The sequence below is a fragment of the Kogia breviceps genome, chromosome 5, assembly GCF_026419965.1.
Source record: "Kogia breviceps isolate mKogBre1 chromosome 5, mKogBre1 haplotype 1, whole genome shotgun sequence".
NCBI lineage: Eukaryota > Metazoa > Chordata > Mammalia > Artiodactyla > Physeteridae > Kogia > Kogia breviceps.
Window position 1 is genome coordinate 147,477,078 of NC_081314.1, and position 21,555 is coordinate 147,498,632.

The 21,555-nt window shown below is 54.8% G+C and overlaps 1 protein-coding gene and 1 long non-coding RNA gene across 2 annotated transcripts; one reads left to right on the forward strand and one right to left on the reverse strand.

The window, feature by feature from the left end:
- Positions 1 to 7,907: 7,907 nt before the first annotated feature.
- Positions 7,908 to 12,149, reverse strand: CSTB (cystatin B). Its single transcript, XM_059064827.2, has 3 exons — positions 11,962 to 12,149; positions 8,721 to 8,819; positions 7,908 to 8,282 (listed from the first exon to the last, which is right to left on the reverse strand). The coding sequence occupies exons 1-3, from the start codon at positions 12,025 to 12,027 to the stop codon at positions 8,154 to 8,156; spliced, it is 294 nt and encodes a 97-aa protein (XP_058920810.1). The 5' UTR covers positions 12,028 to 12,149; the 3' UTR covers positions 7,908 to 8,153.
- A 1,765-nt stretch (positions 12,150 to 13,914) lies between these two features.
- Positions 13,915 to 20,178, forward strand: LOC136794294 (uncharacterized). Its single transcript, XR_010840883.1, has 3 exons — positions 13,915 to 14,039; positions 14,851 to 15,045; positions 20,085 to 20,178. It is a non-coding gene; the product is annotated as an uncharacterized lncRNA (long non-coding RNA).
- Positions 20,179 to 21,555: the final 1,377 nt, after the last annotated feature.

The following is a 21,555-nucleotide window of genomic DNA, read 5'->3' on the forward strand; positions in this document are numbered from 1 at the left end:
ACACGTCTCACACGTGTCGGGGGACTGCCTCGTGACTCGGAGCGTCTCTGGGGACCGCCTGGCGACAGGACAGAAGCTGGCACGCGGCCCAGCGCACCTGTGTCGCCACCCCTGTGTCGGCTCCTTTTGGGAAAGTCGCCCAGTTTACGGCAGAGCAGGTCAGGGACTGTGTGTTTGCCACCTGCAGCGGGTGACAGCCGTGGTGTCACTGTGTCAGTGTGCAGGTAGGGGGGGCGGGGGCGGGCTCCTTCCCCACCCACCCCCCCCCGTCGGTGTGCTTAACCCCACCGGCCAGTCATCTGGCCCCCGCCCCCGCCCCCCCGCAGCCCCGCCTCCTGTGCCAGCCAGGCTCCGCCCCTCCCCATAGCAGCGGCTCTCAGACACCTCGGGCTGGCGCAGTGCCGGCTGTGGCGCAGGCCCTGTCACCGGTCCAGCCGTCCGTTGCGGGGGTGACCTCCCTGGCCCCACTTTACCTGGAATTTTGAGGGCCCCCCAGGCATGGATGCCCATCCTCAGCACCCGCCCCGACTCTGGGGGCTGCAGAGGTTTGCATCTCTCAGGAGCCCACAGTCTGGAGGGGAGCAGGGAGGCTGCAGGCTGTTGGGGCCCGGATGTGGTCCCTGGGGAAGCAGGCTCTCCTAGGGCAGCCCTTGTCCCCGACCCCCAGCCTCGCCCCATGGGCAGGCCCTCTCCTGGAGCCTCCACCCTCGCCTGGCTGTGCCCACGTCGCTAGGACTCTCGCCGCCTCGGTACTGCCTTCTGCCCTTTCTTGGAAACGCCCCCGGACGAAGGCAGGCCAGCCTCCGCTGGCCCCTCTGCACCCTCTTCTTTCCTTTCTTGCCCACTCCGCTCACGTTCCAAACGTCACCACTGTCAGGCGTGAGTGCCCGCACGCGGGGTCGGGGGCCTCAGCTCTCCTCAGCGGCCGGTGGGTCGGGGCATGGGTGCCCCTCTCATGTTTCCTGGTCCCTGCAGGGCCCGCTGGCCAGGAGGAGGGGGAAGCCTGTGGCCTGGTGGGGGACAGCCCCCCAGCAGGGCAGCCCAGGGACCAGCCACAGTCCCCCAGGGCCCTGGGCCTCCGCAGAGCCTTTAATGGAAAATACTGTCACTGCCAAGTAGAGCTGGGGAGACGGCCACACCACCAGCCGGCGGGAAATCTTCATTTTCTTCTCTTTCCTTGTTCTTTTTTTTAAACCTTGGAGAGCAAGTGTTAAGACCAGGGGAAGAGCCAGAGTCTCTCTCTCTCTCTTCAATGAGACGGTGAAGACCTGCCCTGAAAACATGGTGCAGGGGGTAGTGGCTTGTTCTGTGTGCACTGTGAACTTGAAGGGAAATACACTCTGGTTCTTTAAATTTTACAGCAGAGTCCTGGCCCCTGCAGTGGGTTTTACCCTCGATTCTCGATATCATACACAGAGCGATGAGGATTGTTCCTCCCGTAACATCATGAACTCTTCTATCTCCTCCAGCCCTAAAGCCGCAGTCATCTGGAGAGCTGGGGCCTGAACCCCCTGTCCTAAGAGAAGGAGATCGAGGCTCCAGAACCTTAGCTTCTGTGGGAAAGCAAGTTCGACCTCCCCCCCGACCCCACCCCGAGCAAAGTGTACTTTTTTTTTTTTTTTTTTTTGCGGTACGCGGGCCTCTCACTGTCGCGGCCTCTCCCGTTGCGGAGCACAGGCTCCGGACGCGCAGGCTCAGCAGCCACGGCTCACGGGCCCAGCTGCTCCGCGGCACGTGGGATCTTCCCGGACCGGGGCACGAACCCGCGTCCCCTGCATCGGCAGGCGGACTCTCAGCCGCTGCACCACCAGGGAAGCCCCAAAGTGTACTTTTTCTCGTGATGTTGCTGACCCTTTGTATCTCAGGCTCGTTTCTGCTGGGACCTAGTCCATCTGTCACGATGGCAGCAGAGGCCCCCGGTTGTCTCTGTTCAGAATTTCCCGTCTAGAAGTTATCCATGGCCAGTCGCAGTGCGTTTTGATACAGTTTAGGTCCAAGTTAGAATTAACCTTTTTTTTTTTGTATTCACTTTCCACAGTTTAGTAACATGGAAAATAGTCATTTATTTTAAGATGAGAGATATATTGGCCCTGAATTGCTTTCTCGTTACCAGAGTAGAGATTTCAGACCTTCTCCTGGAGACCTTAAAGATGGATTCCAAAATATGGTCCTTGTTTTTTAACCAGTCTTGAGTCAGTGCCAAGTCCTGCAGAGGGAACCAGGTCAGCCTGCGCTGCTTTTGCCGTGCAGGCCAGTGGGGGTAGAACAAAGATGCTTCGCTTGTCCTCCCTAAACCGTTAGGACCAGCCTTCAGAGTATGTTTCGTTTTGCAGTGGCCGAGCCTGGCCTGGCGCTTCCGACCTCATCGCTCGAACCTCACGTTCACTCGCCAGTTGAAAGGCAGAGAAGAGGGGGGACAGGGTTCCGTCTGGAGGCCGCTGGACCCCCAGCGTGCACACGCCCTCTCAGAACCACCTGCCTGCGGTGGCGGGGCCCGTGTCCGTGAATCAACACCCGTCACCACGGGGCTGGGCTGGGCTCCGCTCTGGCGCCAGAATCACCCGGAATCCCTGCCTTGGCCACCTGCCTGGTCTCAGGCCTCGTTCACATACGTCTCCCCATGGGGCAGGGGTTGGTTCAGGAGCCCCCAGCACCTGCCTGGGCCGGAAGGAGGGCAACTGTGAGTGAGCGGAGTGGGTTATGTGCCAGCAGGGACGCGGTGAATGTGGTCCGTCCTGGCTTTCTGAGTGGGTGGGAGCCACGTGGCCCCCAGACTCACTTCTCAGATCCTGAGCCCACCCGTTTCCATTGCATGCCAGGCTGCAGGGGGCTTCCCTTCGCATCACCTCGTGTGGTTCTTTGCATCGGTACCCCCTGGAGAGCTGCTCCCGTGTCTATAGAGGGAGCACGTCAGTTGGTGGGACTTGGGGGGGAGGCGGCTCTGGGAGCCCAGGTCCACGGCCCTAGGCCAGGAAGCCTTGAACTTGGGCCTGTTGGTCAGGATGCACGTCCACCCAGGAGACCCTTCCATGTTCTCCAGGACGGCCCATGGGCGTCAGTCAGGCTGGGCCCCCGCAGAGCAGGGATCGGGCACCGCCCGCACAAGGGTGGCCTTGGAGCTGCGTGCAGAGCTGGTGCACCCTTGCATGTGTTTGCTTCTGCAGCCAACAGTGTCATGACCTCCTGCCTGTTTTTACAGACAGCGCGGTGGTTTCAGAATCCAGTCACGCGCTTCTGGCCTCTGCCAGAAGGGGGGCAACGAGGGCAGAGGTCCCTGCCCCCGCCCTGGTAGGTGACACACAGCAGCTTCCCTTCTAGGGGCTTTTTCTTTGGGGCATTAGTCTCTCCTGTCCGGTGATTGGAACCAGGCTTTGTAGTCTGTGCTGCACTGCACGGGGAGGAGGCCCGTGAATGTGTCCCACTGCCACGTGGCCTGGGGCCCTAGTTCCTAAAACTGAGCTCTCCGTAGCACGTGTCTTCCCGTGGACTGCAGTTCATTCTTGGTGCAGAACGTTTTCTGTTCTTAATGTGCAAAGACACCGATGAAGAAACGATGTCTTACGTACGACTTTCCTGCCTTTCGTTAGAGCTTTGCGCACACGATGTGCTGTGTTCGTCTGACGAGTGATCTTAGGTCTGACTTAGAGACTATCTTACAACTTTATATGAATGGAAAGCTCTTCCTAGAATTTTCTTTGTAACTTCCAGCAGAGTAAACAGGTGTGTTGAAAGCTCTCCTCTGTCGGGGCTGACCAGAGCCCTGCGCTCAGAGCGGGAGACCTTGTGTCCATCTCTGACCCTCAGGGAGGGGCCCCAAGCTCCAGGGTTGCAGTGAAGGAGGCTCCCAGCCCCACATCAGCATGGGGCAGGCCCCCGATCTTCTGCAGCAGGAAACCCGTTCCGGGAGGACATACCTTCGTGAGGCCACGGGCCATTCACCCTGGCCTGGGGCATCACTGCCCTGCAAGGGCCAGGACTGGGCGGACAGAGAGGAGGGCACGCCACCCTAGGCTCCTGTGCGCGTGACGCCCCCGGGCAGGCCTTGGTCCTTGTGCGTCCGAGGATGCAGAGCTGGGCACCCTCCCTCGTGCTTGTCTGAGCCGGAGCTGGGTCAGCGGGTTTTGGACCACTAGTTGCCTTCTCACTGAGGACCCAACTTCTGGCACAAGGAGGGTGTGTGTAGGGCGTGGTAGGGGGGGTCAGGGGACAGAAAGGGGGAATCAGTAAGCCTGGCAGCAACCCCCCCCAGTGTGCCCCCAAACTGCAGCCTTAGTGCATTCCTGCAAAATGTCTGGGACTGTCCTCCTGACGATATGGGAGGTGTAGATGTTGATATCTGGAGAAATGGAAGTGAAATCTTAATCTACTCCATGCGGCCCCTGAAGGGTAAGGAGTATGTGGGTGGCGTCTTGAATGTTTTGAGATTTAAAGCTTCATACTTTCTAATTTAGAATTTGCGTTGGGATTTCCCCCAACAGTTGCAAAACTGGACCCACTGGAGGACTGAGGCACTGACTCAGGCCGGCCGATGCCAATCCAGTCCTTCCCTAATTGAGCTCAGATTTTGGAGGCTCCTCGGGGGAAGTGATGCAGCCCTGGGACACAGCTCGATCCCGGCTGCAAGTTGGCGGGGGGCGGGGGGGGTCTCTGTGTTTCTGGCAGTGGTTTCACTAGCCCTGTGCTCTACCAGCCCCACCTGTGGCGTGTGGACGTGTTTGAAACATAAAACTTGTTCCAGTGCTGTAGAGGCCGTGTCTGTCTGTACTGGTCTTACTGACTTAACGATTATCACAAATAAATATTTTCATGGTGATTGTGTTGAAGTGTGATTTCTTTTTTCCAGAGGAGCTCCCTTCTGTGAACTAGGACCTAAAGCTGTGTGAAACAGCCACCCGGGCAGTGGTTACTGCTGGGGACGGAGGGCAGCCGATTCCCTGGGGAAAGGACCTGACATCCCGCTTTCGGGAAACGACCTGCACTGTCCTGCCCGCCGTGGCCAGATGCCCTTCTCTCCTGCTGTTCTCTGCCCTGGGAGGGCTGGTTTGGATGCTCTGGGCAGTGGGCTCCAGGCGGGCTTCCCGCAGGATTGGGCTCCCTTTCCCGGCCCCTCCCTGCCCGATTGCTGAGGACCAGCTTCAGTCACTGACCAAGCCTCACGCTCCGTCCGGCTTCCTTCACACCTGTGTGGTGACAGCGCTGGTCCTGAGAGCCCGGCAGGTACCTGCTCTCCCCAGGATCAGCCCACATCTCTGTAAATAAGTCCTCAGGTCGCCTCCGGGCAGCACCTGGCCCTGCTGGACAGGCAGGGAGGGGTGGGGGAGGACGCGGGATCCTGTCCCAAGCGCCTCTGACTCGACCTCTCAGATCCGCATCTGGAAACCTTATGCTGCTCTGCTCGCCAGCAAGGCCCTCCTGGCCCGGACTCTGCCTCCTGGTGACAGTCTCCTGTGGCTGCTGTGACACGTTCCCACTAATCGAGGAGCTTAAAGCAACACAGATGTATTCTTTCGGTCTGGAGGTCAGATGTCTGAAAACGGGTGGGCAGGGCTGGCTCCTTCCGCAGGCTCCGGAGAGACTCTTCCCTGCCAGCCTTTTCCAGCTCTGGAGGCACCCGTGTTCCTTGGCTCGTGGCCCCTCCTCCACCTTCAGTCTCTCTGACACTGACCCTCCTGCCTCCCTCTCACGGGGACCCTGTGGTGATGCTGGGCCCACCCGGCTATGCCAAGCCCATCTCCCCACCTTGAGACCCTTAGCTTAAGCACATCTGCCAAATCCCTTTTGCTCTATAAGGTAACACCCACAGGTTTCGGGCACTGGGACACGTGTTGCATGGAACTTTCCAGGGACCTCTGGGATCTCAGCCACACAGCGTTGTCCTATCTGTGATTCTGCCTACGTTAGGACACTGAAGAAATTCCCCATGAGGTGCAGACTCAGGCTGTGGCCCCCGCAGCAGTCTTAACCTGCGCAAGGCTGTCCCAGGCCCCTTCCATTGTGTTGCTCTGCTTTCCCTGGAGTGTGGCTGTCAGCCATGACCTTGGGGGATGGGGGAAAGGAAGGGAGAGGAGAGGAGGTACTTTCCTCCCTCTCCCATCCATCCCTTTCCCCACTGCTAAAGATTTATTCAGATATAATTCACGTTACACGCAGTTTGCCCACTTTGAGTGTAGAATTCAGGGTCTCGTTGTAAAGGTAGCACCCTTGAAAAGGATGCTAAATTTAGCTTTGACTGGTGTCTCCCCCCAAATCAATGGTGTCTTCCAATAAGTCAGGGCCACCAGAACCTCAGAATGTGACCTTATTTGGAAATAGGATCTTTGCAGGTGTGCTAGTTGAGGTCACACTGCATTAGGGTGGACCTAAATCTGGTAACTGGGGTCCTGATGGGATGAGGAGGGACACAGACACACAGAGGCAGACGCGTGATGCAGCCACAAGCCCAGAGACGTCTGGGGCCTGGCAGCCCTGGGAAACCAAGAAAATGGATTGCATTGAAAGTAGGGTCCTTGAGGGCTTCCCTGGTGGCGCAGTGGTGGAGAGTCCGCCTGCCAATGCAGGGGACACGGGTTCGTGCCCCGGTCCGGGAAAATCCCACATGCCGCGGAGAGGCTGGGCCCGTGAGCCGTGGCCGCCGAGCCTGCGTGTCTGGAGCCTGTGCTCCGCAACGGGAGAGGTCACGACAGTGAGAGGCCCGCGTACCGCAAAAAAAAAAAAAAAAAAAAAAAAAAAAGAAAAGAAAGTAGGGTCCTTGGGACTTCCCTGGTGGTCCAGTGGTTAAGAATCCACCTTCCAATGCAGGGGATGAGGGTTTGAGCCCCGGTCGGGAAACTAAGATCCCACATGCTGTGGGGCAACTAAGCCCGTGCTCTAAAGCCCATGTGACGCGACTAAGACCTGATGCAACCAAATAAATAAATTAAAAAAAAAAAAGAAAGTAGGGTCCTTAAAGGGGAGGAGTGGGCCCTGAGGCCTGGGACAGGGACGTCTGGAAGGACAAGTCTGAGGATCTTGAACCCCTAATTCCTCCAGATGCCCAGCAGCCCACCACGCCGCCTCGGCTGAAAATCAGCTTCCCGCCCCTGGAGACCACGCAACAGCCACACAGCTGAGGCAGGTGCCTCACAGGCCGACACTTTTCCCTTCCAGAGGCGCCTCTCCCGCGTCTGGGGCTGCAGGCGAGTCATCAGCCAGTCCTCAGCCAAGCGGAGAGGGAAGCATAGGCCGGAGCGGCCAGGAACGCCCTACGTGCCCAGGAAGGGCAGGACCGGCTCCTGGGTGCCGGCGGGCACGGGCGGCGCCAGGAGGGCAGGGGCCTCGGGGGTGGGAGATGGTGCTGAGCTCGCGACGGCCTTGCCGGCTGACGGCGCTCGGCGGTCCCTGCAGGGTTACACCTCTGCTGCCCACACCTGGCCGTCTCTATGCCAGAGCCAGCAACGTGCCAGTGTGTCTGAGGACATCTCGAGCTAATGCTCCAGAGCTGGATTTGCTGAAAAAAACGTCTTCATGTATTTATGTATTTACTCATTCTTGGCCGCGCCCTGCGGCTCACGAGATCTTAGCTCCCCAACCGGGACTGACCCTCGCGCTCAGCAGCGAAGGCCCGGAGTCCTAACCGCTGGACCGCCAGGGGGTTCCCTTAAACCTCGTGCTTTAGAGACAGGATACAGAGTCACAGCAATGGAGGCGTGTGGAGCTGCAGTTAGAAGACAGGCTCCTGGAATCCTGGGGCTACAGCCCGCCTGCTGAGACCTGGGCGTCCCCCACCCCTGCTCAGCTCCCCAGGGGGAGGGGCTCAGGCTGCACGAGGCCCAGCGGGGGCTCCACCCTGGACAGCTCTCACCTCGTGACACCTCTCGACTGTGATTACGGCTTCAGATGAAGATAAAACCCCAAAACAGAGAAAATTTGTGAACACTGAAAAAATACATATATTTAAAGATAACACAAGCTCTCTTTGAAAGTAATTTACTTAAGATCATTGACTGGGAGAAAAAAATGAACACAATGAAAGTGAGGAACAGAGACACCGCAGAGATGCATCCCCCCCACCCCCCCCACCCCTCACCTACCCCGAATGGCGCCGCGTGAGGTCACAGACACAGGTTGGCAGTGGAGAGACCCACACGGGCGACGGGCTCTGTGCAAAATCGGGACTAGAAGTAGGTCAGCTCGTCGTGTCTACCTTTGTGGGCCTGGTAGCTGGTCAAGGTCAAGGGCTTGTTCTCGTGTGGGAGGCTCTCAAATACTCGGATGTGCATGAACTTGTCATCGTCCACTTGAACCTGGAAAGAGAGTCCCGTGAGGGGCGGGTGCGGCCTCTGACCCCAAGTCCCCCTACTCCACTGGACTCGGCTGGACTGGGAGAGAGGCCCTGGGTGCCTGGAGGCCATGTCCCTTCAGGTGACCAGCAACTGGGCTGAGGACATTCCCACCTTCCTCCTTCGAGTGCAGGGGACGCCCTTGGAGCCCCAGCCAGCACCCGGCACCCACACTCCCTCCGTCAGAGCCCCGAGTCCCCGAAAGCCTCGGTCCTCCCCCCCTCCAGGAGGCTGTGCGCACACGCGCACACACACGTGCGCGCGTGCACACGCGTGCTCATTTTAGACGGCCAGCAGCCCCCTGAAGCTGGGGGCTGCCACTCGACCCTCTTAAGCACCCCTGCCCAGGCACCTAGGCGCCCCCAATTCAGGCCAGACCCTCTGAAGAGGCTGACATCCCACCTTGATGAAGAAGAGCGTCCCGGCGACCACCTGGACCCTGAACTCCAGAGCCTTGAACATCGGGAACTTCTTCTCCTTCTCTTCCAGCTGGGACCTCACCTGGGGGAGGAGAGAACGGAGAGACACACGCACTTACTTGAATTAAATGTCACGGCCGAACTCTGATGTCGGCCCTCTACAGACTTTCTATAACACGACTGTTCTTCACAACTGAGCAGACACATTAAACTGTCAGCTCTGAAGATAAAGTATAGAAAACAGCTCTCTAATTCTGCCAAGTTTCAACGGTACTATTTCTCTGTGTCATTTTCCCTTTCTTTTCCAGGCATGGAATAGTTTGATATTTTCATCGTCACAACGACGTATGTAAGTTCATACCCTGTTTTTCTCTTTCACTTAACCAACAGTTCATCTCAAAGAGTATACATAGTTTTTAAATCACTCTTTTAAATTCTTTTTAAAAATTTTTATTTTTGCTGCATGGGGTCTCAGTTGCCACATGCGGGCTCTCCCTTGCGGCGCGCGGGCTCAGTAGTTGTGGCGCACAGGCTCAGTAGTTGCGGCACACGGGCTTAGCTGCTCCGCGGCATGTGGGATATTAGTTCCCTGACCAGGGCTCGAACCTGCGTCCCCTGCAATGGAAGCAGGATTCTTGACCTCTGGACCACCAGGGAAGTTCCTAATTACACTTTTATTTGTTTATTTTTAAAGAAATTATATTTATTTATTTATTTTTGGCTGCATTGGGTCTTTGTTGCTGCTTGAGGGCTTTCTCTAGTTGCAGCGAGTGGGGGCTACTCTTCGTTGCAGAGCACGGCCTCTAGGCACGCGGGCTTCAGTAGCTGTGTCCCAGGGGCTTCAGCATTGTGGCACACGGGCTCAGTAGTTGTGGCGCACGGGCTTAGTTGCTCCGCGGCATGTCGATCTTCCCAGACCAGGGATTGAACCTGTGTCCCCTGCATTGGCAGGAGGATTTTTAACCACTGTGCCACCAGGGAAGCCCCTAATTACTCTTTTAAAATTGAAAGCTAAAACAGTTAAAAATGCTAAACTAAATTTAATATTAAATTTAACCTTCCATCTTCTAGATGTGCCTTAATTCTCTTAAGTATTCCCAATTTCTTGTGTGACAGATAATGCAGCAGATAACACACTTTTGCAGGGAGAAATGCTTTGCTGCATTTTTTTTTTTTTTTTTTTTTGTGGTACGCGGGCCTCTCACTGTCGCGGCCTCTCCCGTTGTGGAGCACAGGCTCCGGTCGCGCAGGCTCAATGGCTATGGCTCACGGGCCCAGCCGCTCCGCGGCACGTGGGATCTTCCCGGACCGGGGCACGAACCCGTATCCCCTGCATCAGCAGGCGGACTCTCAACCACTGTGCCACCAGGGAAGCCCAACTTTGCTGCATTTTTGATGATTTCTCTAGGATGCAATGCCTTTGAGCAGAGGCTGATCGGCCTGATTCTTGGTGTCAAACGGTAATCACACTTTCGGATCAGTCCTGTTTTCCAGGGTCTTGGCCTTTTGGGAACTGAGCGTTCTTATGGAGGAAGGGGGGATCAGGTTGTTTTGTCTTGACTTTAAAACCTAAAATCTAGTTTCAAAGTGCTCTGGCTGCTCTCTGGATTACTGGCAGGCACTAGAGCACGCTGACTCTGCACTGCAGTCACAGGACCAGTTCTAGAGGGTCGGAGGATTTCAGTGAAGCCCGGAAGCATGCTGCTTTGGGAGCTGAGGGGGTCACCGCCACGCATGCCAGCGAGTCCCTGTGGCCAAGGCCTTCAAGGGAGGGGGGCTCCCTGTGGATAAGGTGGGCAGAAAGGACAGGAGGGAGGGTCCGGAAGTGAGAAGGTGGGCCGCCTTTTCTCCACGCGGCTGCCACGGCTCTCACGGCGGTGCGCGTGTCCTCCTGGGGCTGGTGCCCACCTGCGTCTGAACGCTCCCCCGTGGGGCCCTTCTTCCTGCCAGGTGCCTGCCAGGTCTGCAGGGAACTGACCCTGCAGACAGTTTCCAAGACCAGGGGGGTGAGTGACACCCACAGACCCTCCTGGGAGTCTGAGATGGAATCGTCTCTCTCTCTCTCTGCTTCAGGGGGACTTGTACAGAGCCCCCGCCCTGTGCAAGGACTGATTGGCTTGAGAAAACCCTAAAGGAGGTGGCGGAAAAGAGCATGTGGAGGCGGCGAATGCCAGGCCAGGCCACGGCCTGCGGTGTGGCAGGCCACTGACACCACTGCCTGCCGGCCAGGAGAAAGACGAGCTGGGCTGTAGCCAGGGGGTGTGCAGAAGGCCCCGGGTCACTTAGGAAGCTGCCAGTTCCCGGCCCTGAGGGGACCAGGTGGGGCGGAGGGCCAGGGAGGGCCCTAGGACAGGACTGGAGGAGACGGGGCGGAGTGCAGCACCGCGACGTCCTTCTGACCCGGGCCAGTCTCTGGCCTCTGATTTTCTCATGTGCAGCCCAGACTGTCCCCAAAGCGTCAGTAAAAAGGGCCACCAGATGGTGCCCATGCCCCTCACAGAGACCACCCAGCACACAGGCAGCCTCCTTGTTCCCAGGGGCAGTGAGAACGGTCCACTGACATGTCACTTTCAAGGGACTGACCCCAAATGAAGAGGCCCTTTGAGACAGTAACTCTTCCCTCCCAAGTGAGCTGACACACATTGAAAGTTCACATGACAAGCGGGGAATTCTCAGGCCCGGAAAACCACGAAGAGGCGGGAAGGGGTCTTGCTTGTCAAGAGCCGACTTTGCTGACACACGAGGATAGGCGGGGCAGGCCCCGCTCCTCCCACCCTCACCTGACCCTTGGGTGCAGGTGCCTTCCTCGGAACCCGGCCCGACAGCTGCCCAGGCTCCGAACCGGGCTCTGCCTCCGCGACCCAGGCTGGATTGCGTTTCGAAGCTGTTCGTTTGGAGAGAACTTCAAACGTACACGACAGTGCTAGAATAAGAGCCTAAGTCTAGGACGCCTGTGGACCCTGTCCCCGGACTCACGCAGGGTTACTTCACGCCTCCTACTGTACCGTTTGCTCTCTAAGTGCTTCTCCCCAACGGGCACGTCGCGGCTCTCCCCCCGCGGACACCTCCGCTCGAGGGCGCGCTTCCCAGGCGGGGAGGGCCATCGGCCTGCGCCCAGCCCGGCCCACGGCGCGATGCGCTCGGGCGCACCGCCTCTGTCCCGGCGGCGATGCCTGCGGACTGCCCGGGCCCCCAGGACCCCATCCGCCCCCCGGGGCCCTGACCTGGTCGGCGATGACCTGGGTGACGGCCGTGGCCGGCTGCGTGGTGGTGGGCGCGCCGCACATCATCTCGGCGGCGGGCGGGGCGGGCGGCTGTGGATACCAGGCGACGGTCACTGGGCCGCAGCTGACTCTGGCGGGAGCAGCGGACCTATATCCAGTCCCCGGCCAGGCGCGGCGGTCACGTGACGCGCGGGCGGAACCACTGCGCGCGGCTGAGGGGAATCCGGGACCGGAAATGGGGTGCCGGGCGCCCGGGACGGGAATTGGGCGCGGGGCTACTGATAGGGATGCGCCGTGGGAGGGCGCAGGCCGCAGCCTGGGACCCCCGGCAGGCACCTTCTCGGGACCAAGGGTCGTGTGCTGTAGGGCTGTCCCCTCTCCCTGGGTTTGGTGTCGGCCAGCCCTGTCGGCTGAGTCAGAGGGCGCGGTGGGCGTGCGGCCCTGCAGGACGTGGGTGGGGGTGCGGGCGCGGTCCGCGGGTTCCCGGGAAGGGACGTGCGCCGTGTCTCGCGGTGGCTGGGCGGGCTCTGCCCCGGGCACTGCCCTGCGGGAAACCTCGGGGGTACCGGCCCGGTACGGGGCAGGGCGCGGCCGGAGTTGGCCCATCCTGACTCCTCCCTGGCCTCCCGGACCACACAGTGCCCCCAGACCCCACTGTCCTGTCTTGGTCTCCGGGTCCCCACAGTTTGACCCACTGCGTGAGATGACAGTAGTGGGTCCTGAAACGACAGGGGCGTTTGGGGTCCGGAGAGCAGCGGGCAGCTGGACCGAGGGCCGAGGGGAGAGAAGCCCTCGCCCAGCGCGGGAGCTGGAGGAGCCGGGGGAGGTGGGGGAGAGGGGCAGGGGCCGGCTGGCAGGCCCTCCCTCCCGCGGGCATCTGCCAGCCTGGCGCCCCTCATCCCACGGCCCCGCCCAGCGCCCCACCTGGGCCAGCCTGTCATGTGGGCTGCTGTGAACATTATGGGCATGTGGCCCGGGGACACAGTGAAGGGCTGACGTGGGTGGACAGAAGAGGCTCCAGTGATGCGGACGTGATGACTCCCAGGGTCTCAGGCTGGGGTGGGCTCAGGTGTATGGAGTTAGTTAAGGGCTTGCTTCTGACGTGGTTTGGTTTGGGGTTGAGACATCCTGGATGAGAATGTTCAACATTCTGGGAAGGGAAGGGTCCCCGTCTTATTGGGGCAGGGTGGGGCCTGGGCTGGGGGCTGTCTGGACAGGAGTGGCCTTTCAGAAAGATCCATCTGCCTCCCACCCGACAGGGCTGCACCTCAGTGGTCACTGGGCCTCTCCCATCACTGGGCGCCGACTCTGCAGGCAGAGGCCCAGCCTCACCTCCTGGTGGGCCCAGTGGGAGTGGCCCGAGAGCGAGTGTGTGGGGAGGTGAGCCTTTCTGATACTTTCTAGGGCAGAGCCTGGTCTGTAAGTTCAGGGAAGCGTGGGAGGTCGTGTGTGGTTGAGCCCTGACGGGAGGGGAAGGAGAGACTGACACCCATCAAAGGCCCCAGCACAGAAAGCCAAACCCTGACAGCGGGGTTTGCGGCAAAGGAAGGGTTCCAAGCAAGGGAGGAGGGAAGCCTCAGATCCACCCCTCATTGATCTGAGTTAGTTTTTATTGTTCTTAATTGATCATTTACATTTAATGAAAAGAAAGAACTATTCGTTGAAAGACATTTTTATGAGAATGAGAAAACAAACCACCCACTGGGATAAATATCCTCATTACACATATCTGACAATATATTAATAACTCCTACCAATGAATAAATAAAAGATCATTAAAAATAAGCAGTGTACTTGAACTGGCACTTCCAATTTACATTTAGAAAAATTGAGTTAGCACTTTTTAAACGGGAAGAGCAGGAGCTGGGGTGAATCATCTGAATCATCTGCCTTCTACGTGTCTTTGGTCTGCTGGTCTGTGACTCTGGAGTCTGTGTCAACATACTCTGTAAAGGTCATCTTGCCCTGGAGGGTGACTCAGAACAGCACATAGACAGGGATGCTTATCGGAACGCTGTGGCTCCAAACCCCTGAGCTTCACCACTCCTTACGGATTAGGCAAAAATGTGATCAAACAGGTAAGGGCTAGGACAGGAGGGAAAAACCAGAACAGACAGCTGGGCATGAGTGTTAATTATAAACCAGTCACAGGACCGGGTTTCAAGACTCCCACAATTCATAATTGAATAAATGAATGAATGAGAGACAGATTTGACCCCATAAAAATGGAAAACTCCTCTGTGTCAAAAACAAAGCATCAGAAAATAATGACCCAGAAGGGCAAGGCCAGGCGGTTCTGTGCCTTTTGTCATCCTGCAGCTCGGGGCGGTGGCGGGGGGCACCTTGTGGCACCTCCTTGTGCCTGACCCTCTGTCCCTGCTGGACCTGGGTCTGTAGGTGCTCACATTTTAGAACTAGGAGGGTAACGCCTGTGGAAAGCCTTGTTTTTTCAGAGCTGGCTGTAGCAGGGGATCCACCACCATCGCTTGGGTTTTGACAGAGACTCACGGGCAGGCAGAGGAGGGGGTGGCTTATACCAGAGAAAAGGAAAGCTTAGGTGTGCCCTGATGGAGCCTTTGGGCCCGGGGAGGCTGTGGGCGGGCTCAGTACAAGCTGGACGTCCTGTCTGATTGCTTTCAGGGGCATATTTGGCCTTCTCTGGTTGTCCTGAGTTAGAAGGGGGGATGGGGCAAAAATTAGAGAAGGTGACTGTCACGGCCACCTCCTGACATTCTGGGCCAATGGCTGCAGAGGCTGTGGTCTGGCTTCTGGATGGTTGTTGCACAGGTGGTGGGTCTCTTGTCACATGTACCTGGTCTGGCCATTGTCTGTCTGTATAGTCATTGTCTCATGCTGCTTTATGAAGTCGATGTTGCTTTATTGCTGCAGGTTTGGGTCCAGACATGTTTTCCAGCTGCCATGGAAGGCAAGCTCTGAAGGTCATACTCTTGAATGCTGCTGATCCACCCTTTCCTTGTACCTGCTGTGTGGCATAGGAGTAACTGCTGAAGCTCTCTGTGCTTAAATGAAGCACGAAGTGAATTGGTGAGCATACAATGCTTGGGACGGTGTCTGGGCCCTAGGGTGAGTTGATGATGTTACCATTATCATTGCCTATAATTACGATACTAACATAAGTCTAACCCATAATTAGCATTACTTTTTCTACCCAAATGCCCTGAAAAATGTTGACATTCATCTCATTCCTTGACGGCACAGCTTTTTATCCTACTAGAGCCAGGGGAAGAGACCTAGTATCCCGTCTCCCCACCTACAGTCCTGAGCCCATCCACTTCAATTTGAAATCCCTATTCAGAAGGATCAAAATTTTAAATTCAAGCAATTTTGAAGTTTCACTTGTGATCTCTGATTTTCCCAGAGTCAGTAGAAGCCAAGGTGGTTTTTTTTTTTTTTTTTTTTTTCTCAGTGTCTCCTGGTCCCTTCTACCCCAGCAAGACAGCTGTAGAGCTGCAGACATTTTCCCTTCTTCCCTTCTGGATTCTTTGGCTGGACTAATCATTAAATTGATATAAGACAGATTAACAGGAAAAAACCAAATTTAATTTCTTACTTACAGGAGCCCCGATGATATGAGACCAAGGGCGAGCCTGGCCATCGAGGCTTATATGCCTCAAGGAATGGGATGGGGGCCTGGGGCTCCCAAGGGGAGGAGGGCCCTTCACGGGGCGATACAGAGAGCTGAGGTTGGTAATTAATGTTTGCTCTGCTGTTCAGGGAAGTCTTTCAGATAAAAAAATTTACCTCTGGTGATAGCTCTTCTTCTGGCACAGGCCCCCTATCTCGCTTCTTTTAGGCAGTCAAGGAAGAGGTCATAGTTCTTCCTGAGCATGCTGGCTCCTGATTGCCTATTGCTCAAAAGAGTCCGCATGCCAAACGGGCGTATCCTGTTCCCCTCACAACCTGGCTCGCGTGTTTCCCTGTTGCTACACTTCGGCAGGTGACTCATACACCTGTGCCCCGTTCTCTTCAGTTGCTTGGGTTTCATATTGCAAAAATTTCATCACCAGAATTTGTTGCTAATTAAATTCTAGCCCAAGAGATCCTTTGGGTGGGGGCAGAAAAAAAAGAAAAAGGTGAAACATTTAAACAAGTAAGCATTTATTACATTCGCCTAGTCATCTTCAGTAACAAGGGAAATATCAGTGGAGGTAAAACCTAAACATAGCTGCTCCACGTGGCACGTTGCTGCCCAGCCTCCTGCGTCAGGATCCATCACGGGCCGGGCTGCCTGGCCGAGCTGGAAGCAAAGCAGACGGTGGCTTTACCTCCGAGCCAGGCCCCTTGAGGCAGCCAGCCCGAGCAGAGACAGCCCTGAGCCCCCTCTGAGAGGTGGAAGGAGGTACAGAAATTGGGACGACTCAAGGGAGGGAACAGATGTACATCTTGAAGAGCCGTTGCTATAAACTAATGTAGGCAAAGGATTTTCTAAGCTTAGGGGCATCGGAAGAATCAGAGGGGAAAGGCCTGGGCCCGCACGGGGGCAGGTGACTCTCTGGGTGCACCTGTTGAGCTGTCCTCGGCCATCCGGCTGTTCTCTCTGTGTCTCCTAATGACCTAGGGCCCCTTGTCCAGGTCCCCAGCAGACAGACAGGCACCACTGAGACTGTCCCCTGCCTCCACACCTGTCACATAGGAGGCGTTAAATAAATTTCTGACTCCTCATGTTACGGAACTCACGTTCAGCTGCTTATCACTCAGGAATACAATACTAAGAGCCAAGTGTTGGGTAGGAGGAAAGGCAGCTTTATTGAGGAAGCTGGCAATCCTGGGGAGAAGGTGGGCTCTTGTCCCAAAGAATCAACTCCCCCTTGCTGATCAGGGGACAAGAGATTTTAAAGGGGAGGTTCAGGGGTGCACAGGCCCGGGTTGGGGGGAGCTACATGCAGAAGAGCACAGTCAGCTCTGATGGTCATCTTGAAATCAGTCACGCGGTGACGTGGTCAGTGTCCTTCGATTGTTTTAAGTACAGTTAATCTTCAGTTCCAGCACTGGTTTGCCCCCATCTCCTGGAGGCCGGTTCTTGGAATTGTGTAAGGTGGGCCGGCAGCCCGCCTCACGGCTATAGGCTTCTCATCATGTAATTAACTTCTTCCATCTGCTGGGGGTTTCGGTGTCTGCAAAATAGCTCAAAGGACGTGGCTCAGAATATTCTCTACAGACTTTGAGAAGGAATGAAAGGTCCTTGACTTTTGTTTTTTTTGTCATACCACGAGGCTTGTGAGCTCTCAGTTCCCTGACCAGGGAGTGCACCCGGGCCCCGGCAGTGAAAGCACCAAATCCTAACCACTGGACCACCAGGGAAGTCCCAAAAGGTCCTTGTCTTTTTCTTTCTTAAAGTACTTTTTAAAAATTATACTTCTATAACTTAACATTTTTCTTATTTATTTATTTACTTTTGGCTGCGTTGGGTCTTTGTTGCCGCGCGCGGGGGCTGCTCTTCGTTGCGGTGCGCGGGCTTCTCACTGCGGTGGCTTCTCGCGTTGCCGAGCACGGGCTCTAGGAGCGCGGGCTCAGTCGTCGTGGCTCGCGGGCTCTAGAGCGCAGGCTTAGCAGTTGTGGCGCGCAGGCTTAGTTGCTCCGCGGCATGTGGGGTCTTCCTGCTGGGCAGACGGACTGGCCTGGGTGTTACCTTTGCCTTTGTCTTTTTCAGACTCCGGGCAAGGGCATAACCTGTAAGCCTCTTTGCTCACCTACCAAAGGGCAAAAGCCAGCCCTCCCTTGCAGGATTGTTTTAAGATTTATAAAGTCCTCGCACAGAGTAGGCCCTCATTAGGTGGTAGTGACTGTTATTACTTATTTTATCTTCTTTACACTTTCTGCAGTGCGTTCAATAGTGTCCTCCAAAATCACATCTACCCAGAACTTCAGAATGTGACCTTAATCTGGAAATAAGTTTTTTGCAGATGTAATTAGTTAAGATGAGGTTAATAGTGGATTAGGGTGGGCCCTAAGTCCAATGACTGGTGTCCTCATAAGAAAACAAGAGGACGCAGAGAGACAGACAAGAAGAACAGCATGCAAAGACAGAGCTAGAGGGGAGGAAGCCACGTGAGGACAGAGGCAGACATGGCATGATGCCGCCACAAGCCCAGGATCACCAGGAGACCAGAAGCAGGAAGAGGCAGGAAGGACCCTCCCCTGGAGCCTTCCTTCCAGGGAGCGTGGCCCTGTGGACACATGGATTTCAGACCCCTGGCCTCTAGAACTGGGAGACAATCACTTTCTATTGCTCTAAGCCACCAGTTTTGTGGCTTTTTTTTTGTTACAGCAGCTCCAGGAAACTGAGTCACCTCCCTTGCACATCACATACACGCGTCCTAGCACAGATGCAGAATTATGCTTCAAAGGTGGGCCTACCCTTCTTCGCCAAGTTGAGCCTAGAGTTGAAAGACCATGACCTAGGAAAACACACAGGATCCACGAACAGGGGGTTTTTCTACAGAAAACAAACACAAGGAGGACAACTTCAGGATGAGAAGTCGCTCCCCATATGATGCTGCAGGAAATGAGGGATGCTGGTCTTTGTTATTTGTGGAAGACATGAGCACACGTCTATTGCTAATTGGTACCTCGTGAGCCAGTCACGGCTGTTCCACACACTGTCACCTCCTAGGCACCATCCTGGGTGCAGATGAGTAGGACAGAGGAAAACCCTGCCCTCAGGGTGGGATGGGGTGGAGGGGGTGTAATGTGTGTAGAAGTGGGAAGATACATCCTCCCCCAAGTCCTGTCAGACTTTCTGTTTTTGCTTTTCGAATTTTTTTAAGTTTTTACATTGGAATAATTTTAGGTTGCAAAAATACTATAAAGGTTTCGTAAACTCTTCACCCAGTTTCCCCAAATGTTAATGTCTCACACAAGCCTAAACATAGCATAGTTGCCAAAAGCAGGAAATGAGCCTTGAGATGCACTGTGATGAGCTCGTGTCCAGAACCCACGCACGTTTCACTGCTGTCGCACCACAGTCCTCACCCAGGCTCCTCCCACGTGGTCTCCTGAGCCGGCTTCGACCTGGCGCAGGTTCCCAGTCTTTGTCTTTCATGACCTTGACACATTTAAAGAGTATGGACTGTTTATTTTGAGGGAGATCCTAGTTTGGGCTTGTCTGATGTTTCTCCTGAACAGGTGGAGGTTGTGTGTCTGGGGCAGGAACACCACCAAAGTGATGCTGTCCTTTCAGTGCATCATTTCAAGGGCACGTGATGGCCATACGCCTTGCACTGGTGATGTAGATCTCCATCTTAAGGGAAGGCGTGTCTGCCAGGTTTCTCCAGTGTAAAGTTACTCTTTTCCCCATTGTAACCAATAAGTACTTTTGAGGCTACGCAAATATCCTGTCTGTCATCATCCTTTTGCCACTAGTTTTAGTGTCCATGGATGGTCCTTACCTGCCATGCACGGCAGACTTTGAAAAGTCTCCTAAAGAAGGATAATTTTGCATTTAGAATTGTCCATTACATTTCAATTGACAAGAAGCAAAAAGAATTTTACTTGAGCCAAATTGAGGATTATAAACCAGGAGGAAGTCTTTCAGAAAATTCCGAAAGACTGTTCTGCCTGTTAGAAGTCGAAGGCGTGGTCATTTACTGACATTTTAAATAAAGTTCAGTATAAAGCCAGCAGCAGGTCACCGTGACCCCCTACGAAGTTGGGAAAGTACACTGTTCGTCTAAGCAGTTACATTACCAGCGTCAGAATAAAGGAAAAGAATTGATCTTTATGGTGGAGCGGGCATTCCCACCTTTGAGGAGGTCTGGTTAATGTGTAATGTGATGCGCGCTGCCATCAAAGGCGGGGCGCGAAGGCCCTAATGGACAGAGAGAATTTTATGCTTCATTTTCTCGTCCTGCCTTAAAATATACATTTTACTTCGTCTGAACAAAAGCATGTATTTTTTAGTTACACTGAATATGCAACAAATCTTTCATTAGCTGTCAGTGTCTAACAGCTGTATAGGCTGTCAAGTATTGGTATATTTTTAAAGTATATGTTGGTGCATTTCATTGCATTCTTCTGGTGAAATTCCCTGTCGGAAATTCACTGACTGTCTATTGACATTGCTCTTTTCTTTAGGCTTTGTTGTCTTCTTTTTCTTGCTTTAGGAAAAAGCCGGTAGCGCCCTCCTCTCTGGAGTACATGGATTTGTTATTTCACTGCCCCGCACCTCAGCTGAAACATGGTTGGTGAGGCAGGGATCTCGTCCTGTTCAACAGCGCCACTGCTGGTGAAAGAACTTAAATAGCTTTTTCAAACAGAAAAAGTTGGACGAATGGGGCAATGAACACTTGTATTCCTGCCACTGGAGTCAACCATTGTTAACATTTTGCCGTATTTGCTTGTGTGCCCTGTGTGTGATTGTTTTTCTATTTAGTGACATGACACTTCACCCCCACCAAACACTTTGCAGTTATTTCCTAAAGGTAGAGACACTCTTCTCCATCACTTGTTGGCAACCTATGATCATTGGGCCTAATCTGGCCCATCACCTGTTTTTGTAAATAAAGTTTTATTAGAACACAGCCACACACATTCATTTGCATGTTGCCTGTAGCTGCGTTTGCACTAAAGGAGCAGTTGTTTTGGCTCACAAAGCTGAAAATATTTACTACCTCACCTGTGCAGAAAAGCATTAACCTAAGGCCTGAATGCTATCCTTACAAAGTCCTGCTTATGATTTGGCCCTTAGCTGGCACCTGGGAATGTGGATTTGGGAAGGGTCCCCATCACCGTAACTGTGATAAGAGTGCCTCACTGGGCCTGAACCGTTTGTACAAACAACACAGCCTGTGCTGAACATCTGTTCTCTCTCTGGGAGTCCGGAGTTTCCGTGTGTGTGTCTGTGACTATCTCATAATAAAAACTGGGTGCTTTTTTTTTTCTTTTTAATATTAACATTTTGGCTGTGCCGCTCAGCATTTGGGAGCTTAGACCACCTGCTGCAGTGGAATCGCAGGGTCTTAACCACTGGACCGCCAGGGTAGTCCCCCAAATCCCTGGGCTCTGGTCTCTAACAAGCTCCTTCTGACATTTAATGTGTTGTCACAGCTCTTTGCTAGGAAGTTAGCTCACTCTACAAGCCTTTTCCCTGTGCCTTGAATCCTTTTGCCATAATAAATCATAGCCATGGGTCTTCCTAGCCAATCAATGAATCTGGGCATCTTGGGTCCCCCTGACACATGGCCCTTTACAGAAAAAGTCTGCTGAGGCCCATTCTACATAAACACCATTGTTATACCTAAGAAAACAAACAATAATTCTGCAATATAACCTAACCTTTAGTTTCTATGCAAGCTTTCCAGTTGTCCCCCAAATGATTTTTTAGCTTATTTAAAAAAATCAGAGTCCAGTCAAGATTTGTATATTGCATCCCCTCCTTTACACATGCTTCATCCATGCCTTCGTTCATGACACTAACTGTGAAGCGATGCGGACTGTCCCAGATCGGGTTCGCGATTCCCTCCTCGTGCCCCGTGCGCGGCCTTCCTGTGTCCAGAGGCCGGGCGCGGACCTACAGGCTGGACGAGGCCAGTGCAGCCTACCCCATGGGTGATGCTGCTGCTGCAGGGTGGGGCA

Coding starts and splice junctions, on each gene's coding strand:
- CSTB (XM_059064827.2), bottom strand. CDS start 12,027: ATGATGTGCGGCGCGCCCACCACCACGCAGCCGGCCACGGCCGTCACC. Junction 8,820..11,961: donor CCCAGGTCATCGCCGACCAG/GTCAGGGCCCCG, acceptor CTCCTCCCCCAG/GTGAGGTCCCAGCTGGAAGA. Junction 8,283..8,720: donor GGACGCTCTTCTTCATCAAG/GTGGGATGTCAG, acceptor CTCTCTTTCCAG/GTTCAAGTGGACGATGACAA.